At 46.7% G+C, this 6911-nt stretch overlaps 1 protein-coding gene across 2 annotated transcripts in view; it reads right to left on the reverse strand.

Moving 5' to 3' along the window:
- Nucleotides 1–6564, reverse strand: part of STN1 (STN1 subunit of CST complex) — a 37747-nt gene extending 31183 nt beyond the window's left edge. For both annotated transcript variants that reach the window (XM_063101876.1, XM_063101875.1), the window contains exons 1-2: nucleotides 6170–6564; nucleotides 5702–5894 (exon numbers count right to left, since the gene is read on the reverse strand). In XM_063101876.1, the coding sequence (XP_062957946.1) occupies nucleotides 5702–5834 (133 nt within the window). In that variant the 5' untranslated portion in view covers nucleotides 5835–5894; nucleotides 6170–6564. The remainder of the gene's footprint in view (nucleotides 1–5701; nucleotides 5895–6169) is intronic.
- Between the last annotated feature and the right edge of the window lie 347 nt (nucleotides 6565–6911).

Consider the following 6911-nt stretch of genomic DNA (forward strand, 5'->3'; position numbering starts at 1 on the left):
TATTACAACTGAAAAACTTCTCTTTTTAAAATTGTTTGAAATCTAGACTACAGATGCCAGCAGGCAAGTTCCTGCCAAAGGAGAAACCTGAGGCAGAAACCTGCCTACTGACACCCAGAGGGCTTTTTCTGCCTTGGAGATGGGACACAGACAGAGGGACTCCTGGGCGCAGGAAGTCCCTGATTCCGACCCCTGGTCCCAGGGCTTCTGGGTTCCTGCAGAGCTTCTCCTTTGGGCTCCCTCCCCTTCCACCCAAAATCCTTACCTGAGCTCCCTGTTTGGCTCAAGCTACTTCTGTTCCTGTCACCTGCAACCAAAGCGTCCTAATATCCTCTCTAGCCAATTTGTTTCCCCCCCATGATGCTGAATTCTTTACTTTCAGAAATAGGTTATAAGCTTTTAAATGGCAACTTTCTTTTGAAATAAATATATGAATTGTAAACAAAGAAACAATGATCACTTCAGGCATTTGGCCACCCTACCACTACCACCAATCCTGGTCAGAGTCTCTATTCTCCAAATCCAGGGGAGACCTGCGATCTGAACCCTGACACCCCTCAGAAGGCCCAGATTTGCCCCTGCTGATGGTTCTCTCGTTTCCCTCACAGATACAAAGGACTGGGGATGAATCACACACAGTAGAGTTCCAGGTACAGACAGGGAGCCTCTGAGCCTCAGTCTGCCAGAGACACCAGGAGAGTGAGATGTGGTTTGAAGAAATAAAAGGTGACAAATTTTGCCAAAAGCAGAACCCTCTCCCTCTGCAGGAGATCTTCCTCAGGTCAACCTTAGGGGCCATGTGCTGAAAATGGCAGGGCCACAGGAGGGAAAGGAGAAGGAAAGCCATCACCCTTGAAGGAGAGTTATCTCCACCCAGGAACACTTGGACTGAACAGGGACAAAGCAGCTCCACAGAAAATCCATGAAATTTTAAGACCTGACCAGTTCTAATTCATTTCTCCTGAGTCCTCACAATTGAAATCTAGGTCTCTCACATACTTCCTTTGGTGGGATACTCAGTCCTCTGCCCCTGCCTGCCTATACTGACCAAACACAGAGGAGACAGGAAGCCTTCAGAGGAGGGAGGTCCCTGGACCTTTGTAGGCAAGATCACGCTTCCCTGTGGAAGAACCAAACTTCAAATCATGAGAATGAACCTCACCCAGAGATGCCCTCCATGATGTGCAGCCCCCCACTCCCCCACCTCCCATGCCCTGGTAGACTCCTGTACAGGGCAGGGGCATGGCATGGTGCTGTTCTGGTCCTCTTGGTTTGCTGAAGGGGCCCAGAGCAGCCCGAGCTCGAGGCTGATCTCCGGCTGCAATCAGCCCTTTTTGCTTCCCCAAATGCACTATGCAGATAATATCATTTTCTGTGTGTGCACTGAGCAGAGCAAAGTTGGAGAAAACTGTTTTTCAGAATCTGGCTCACCTCCCCCAGCTCAACTAATGGTCTGTCCCAGTTGCCAGGTACTTGTTTACATTAGAGATGGAATATTCCACAGTGTCATTTGTGGCTCCCATTACACTGGCAATCAGAGGCAGAGATGCAGAGCCCTTTGGACCAGTGGAGAGCCTGCTGCCTGACATTGAAATGTCTTTCCAGCATCTCCTGGAGCAGCTGCAGGGTGCTCTGCTGGTTGTGTCTGAAAAGTCTCAGGACTCTTTGGGTCTCCTTAGAAGATACTATATATATCACTATGGTGGATTTAATAATAAAGAGCCAATACACTTTAAGATGGGGGCAAAGAGCTGGACAAAAGGTGTTCTGCCTGGGTTGAAGTCTTTGGGAAAAGCAATGAGAAGATTGGACTAATGGCACAGGTCAATGAAGTCCTCAAGTCACCGGGATAAAGGTCAGTCCTCTGATGTTACAAACTCTGTATTTGGCAATACTTAATAAAAATCTGAAAAGGTCTTCACTCAAGGACATGGCAGACTTTCTCAAAAATGGACAGAAAAGTGAGCCCTGTAAGCTTTTATCTCCTGGACTGACAACGGCTTATCTTCCAGGGCAGATACAATCACTCAAAGATGCAACAAAATCTTTTCAGCATCCCAGAACAATGGAAAACAACTTCAGAAGAAAATAACAGATGGTTCGAATTTAAAACTCAGAGCAGATCAGTTGAGGAGAAAATATACTGCTTGAAATACAGAAGAAAATTCTGAAAGCGTATAGAAACATGAACTGCATGTATCAGATGCACAACCTCTACAACATGGCTGAAGACATGGAAAAAAGAATTAGAACCACTTCTTTCTATCAAAACGAGACTTTCTTCTATAAGAAGAGAGTTCAAGAAACTTGGATGGTAGCTCTGTCAACTAAGAGAAATCTCAACAAGCTAAAATAAAGAAAATGAGCGCAACAGACAAATACTGGCTGACGTCGAGTTCATGTTCCAGCCGTTCCCAAGTGGCCCTTTTGCTCCTGCTGTTCCACATGCAGCCCACAAAGGTCTAAAAGTATCTGGGGAACCCCTGGATCATCAGGTCCCGAAGACAGAGGAGGGTCAAGCTGTGAGGGCTCAGGGATCCAGAGGCACAGGCAGGTTTGCTTCAGATTCCAAGCAGCTGACCCCAAATATCAGGACCACAGCAAGACATTTGCCGGTTTTCTCTCTTTAAAAACACTTCTGATTGATCTCTGTTTAGTTTAACTGCTGTTATCTAATTGATGCTATAATTGCTTTTATTGAAGTTTGACAGCATTAAAATGCCTAAGATAATATTTTTCAAACACAGGTTCATTTAATGTAATTCTTTTTTTTTTTTTTTTTTTTTTTTTTGTCTTTTTCGTGACCAGCACTCAGCCAGTGAGCGCACTGGCCATTCCTATATGGGATCCGAACCCGCGGCGGGAGCGTCGCCGCGCTCCCAGCGCAGCACTCTACCAAGTGCGCCACAGGCTTGGCCCCTAATGTAATTCTTATGAATACATTATTTCACTTGATTGTACTCACTAGAATTAGATAGTATAAATATCATACGTTGATTTATATAAAAGATTCACTATTATTTAACCCATCATTGAAGTCTCACATGAACAGAGATGTTTTAAAACAATAAAAGCCACTTCTATATGTTATGACTGGTTATTAAAAATATATTGATTATCTCTAGATTGGGATCCTAAAAAAATTTTTTTTTAAATAAATTGATTCGTTTTTTTTAAAAAATGGAGAACCCCCCCCCAAAAACCTAAACACCACAACTACTACAGTCAAATTTCACAATATTTTCATTAGTTTAACCCTAAATTCACAGATTAAGGGAGTTAACATTTTGCAATAATTTTACAACATAATTCTGATGCCAACTACCCAGAGTTAGGTCAAATTTCACAGGGTAAGGGCACAGTCCCCCATAAGATTGCCCTCACTTCAGTCACTAGTCCCAAGTTTTGCAGAAGTCCTCAGGCCATCTGCACTTCTGACCAACTAGCTCCAAAGTTGGGGGCCCCCAAGACTCCCTCAGGTTTGATACTCACTAGAATGACTCACAGAACTCAGGAAGATGTTAAATCTATGATTATAGTTTTATAAATAAAGGATACAAATCAGGATGAGTCAAATAAAGAGAACCTCAGTGTCCAGAGTTTTTACTGGGGTTTCACAATGTGGGCCTGATTAATTGAATCACTGGCCACATGACTGAATTCAATCTCTAGCACACCTCCCCTCCTAAAGGGTCGTACTGATATGAGCTGGCTCAAAACCCCAACCCTCTAATCACACTGTTGTTTGGGCATGGCCAGGCCCCATCCTGAAACTGCCTGTGGCCCCAGCATGAGACACCTCATCAACATAAACTCAAGTAAGGTACAAGGGGCCACCATGAATAACACAGACATTCCTATCACTCAGGAAATTTCAAAGATTCAGAGGTTACCTGACAAGAACCAAGGACAAAGGCCAGCCAAATTGTTATACAACACATTTATTTTATATTCTATCACTTTTTTGGTTAACCTTTGTTATTTTGTTTATGCGGTCACAAGTTTTCTCTTTATGGCAAACTAAACCAAAAACACACAAAATGAAAACCTAGACTAGTGGCATTTCCCACCCCTCTGAACTACAGTATAGTCTAAAGAAGATCACTCTGTAAAATTACAGTTGATGTCTGCTTCAACCATGAGGTTTCATTTTAAAAAACACATCTGAAACATTCTCACTAGTGATAAAGATCACCCCATTTTTGTTAGTTTGTTTTTAATACATCATAAAGTCCTTCCTCCAAAGGAAGAGTTAAGCCCCTATCATGTCCTTGATACTTGCTTGCTCACCCAGAGAAGATCTTTAAGCAAGGCTGGCATTTGATGTGAATTAATTTCTTCTTGAGGAGATGAGCTATGAAGAATACCAGACTGTTCTGGAAAATGGAAAACTGTGGGGGAGGCTGGCTGCCTTTCAAGGAAATAAACAGACCATTTTCAACAATAATTGGGAAATAAAAGTGTGGTCAAAAATTTGTACCAAAAGTCAGGGCCGGCCTGTGGCTCACTCAGGAGAGTGCGGTGCTGATAACACCAAGGTCACAGGTTTGGATCCTATATAGGGATGGCTGGTTAGCTCAGTGGCTGAACGTGGTGCTGACAACACCAAGCCAAGGGGTAAGATACCCTTACCAGTCATCTTTTAAAAAAAACAAAAACAAAACTGTACCAAAAGTCATCCAAATATATTTGTACATATAACTGGAAACACACAAAACCTCATTAAAACTGTGGACACTCGAGATTCTTGACTACTTCTGACTCACAGCTTGCTATTCAGAAGGCCCTTAACCAGAAAGCTTCACTCAAAATAGCAGAGACTTTAATCCAACTTCTCAGCACCGTAAACACGAGATGATCCACCCATAGCTACATGAATTATTTAAATCTACCACAAACTATATTTGTCATATTATTAGGTACGATAAGCCTGTCTTTGGTAACCTCTACTTTAATAAAAACATTCAAAAATATTTTTCACAATTATAATGCTTTGTTGTTTCAACTGCTATTTGAGGGCCCACAACATTCCAGGCAGTGTTCTAGGCCCTGGGATTACAAATGAAACAAGACAGATGATGTCCTTCCTCTCAGGGAGTTTATAATTTAAAACAAAACAAACCCACACAAGAAAATGAGGCATGATTAACCCCCATTTTTACAAAGAAGAAATCTAGGCTGAATAGGAGAGTCACATGTCTGGGCCAGGTAAGTGGCACAGTTCCACCAAGAGCAGGCCCCAAGAAAAACAACTGAGCCATTTTAAAATATGAAAGACCTCAAATACACGTAAAACATTCCGTTGCTCAGCACAAAGGTTACTCCCCAAACACCTATTAAAAAAAAAAAAAAAAAACAGGGCCCACCCCGTGGCACACTCGGGAGAGTGCAGCGCTGGAAGCGCAGCCGCGGATCGGGCACGGATTCGGATCCTATATAAGGATGGCCGGTGCGCTCACTGGCTGAGCGCGGTGCGCCGGTCACAAAAATGACCAAAAAAAAAAAAAAAAAAGCCTATTTTTACCTTGCATAGATATGAACTCATTCGTGGGTGCAGGCTAGGTCATTTTCAAAGGCTGCAGCAGCAGCAGGGAAGGCTCTCCTGGAAAGCCCCTAATACCAGCTTTCTGCAGCTTTGGGGAAGGGGGAGGCGGGGTGCACATGCAGCACAGGGCATCCATCAGGCTGATCAGCCACATACCTGGCACCTGGCAGGACTCCTTCAAGTCCAGAATATCCCTGATGTAGAGTTTTGCAAAGGCTAGAAACACAGGATCCAAACCCCACAAGAGGGAAGGGGTCTCCTCTTCACACCTGCTGGATTCAGGCTGCATCAAGAGGCTGGGCCAAGGCTTCTAGCTAACTCTGAAAGGTTCTGCATCAGAGTCAAGAATCTGCATGAGAGACACAAAAATCAGGATGCAAGGCGTTTAGTGTGGGTGAAATTGGCACGGACAGAAGCTGCTCCCATCCAGAATTCTAGGAGGGGAAAACCCAGGAGTCCAGGGCCCGTCAAACTCCACGCCATGGGGCGTGGGAAGAGCCGTTCCTCGTGTGAGAACCCGTGAGTGCCTTATGGTTCTCCCACCATTTTTCCCCCAAAGTTCCAATTTCGAAACGACTAAACACCAACATTTCACTTTTGGGAGATACATCCATACAGGCGTACCCTGAAGCCGCTTTAAATGGGTGGGGTCCAGGGAGGAAAGGGCTCCCTCGTGGCCACGCACGTGCTGGGACACAGTGGGTGGGTCTGATCGCTGCTCTGTCCCTGCCCCTTCCGCTTTTCCGGAGGAGCCGAGAAAGGAGGAAAAAGGAAACAAAAAAGGACCAGCTCGTGGCCCTTCCCGCCAGGCCCGCGCGGCCTCCGGCTGCAGCGCCCGGGAACGCGGAGGCCCCGCCCTTCCGGCGTCGGGAACCGCGGCCGGCGGCGGCCCCCCCTCAACGAAGGAGCAGTGGCCGAGGTCGGCCCTGGAGTTCCGGCGGGAGTGGCCTAACGCCACTCCCAACGGGGGTCCAACCCTGCTCTCCCACCGCGCCTATTTCCTAACCGCAGCCGGCGCCTCGCCACGGCCCCGCCTCATCCCACCGAGGCCCCGCCCCGTCCTGCCCGGGGCCCCGCCCATCCAGCGAGGCCACGCCCCATTCCGCGCCCGCCACAGCTCCGCCCCACGTCCTCGTCCAGGTGGCGACGGGGCTGTGCTGCGTCCCCTCGGTCCGGTCCTCGCTCGAGCTCCTTCCTCGGTCAGGACTCCCCCGGCCTCCTCCCGAACCTAGGTCCCAAATCGCGGAGGCTTTGGAGCCCTCCCTGAAATTTCTGCGGCTCAAACCCCGCCCCCCAAGTCATCCTTTCACCCCGACCCCCGCTGGTGACGGGGCCCTGAAGCAGGATCTCCAAGAGGATGGGACGG

The sequence above is a fragment of the Cynocephalus volans genome, chromosome 7 (assembly GCF_027409185.1).
Source record: "Cynocephalus volans isolate mCynVol1 chromosome 7, mCynVol1.pri, whole genome shotgun sequence".
Taxonomy (NCBI): domain Eukaryota; kingdom Metazoa; phylum Chordata; class Mammalia; order Dermoptera; family Cynocephalidae; genus Cynocephalus; species Cynocephalus volans.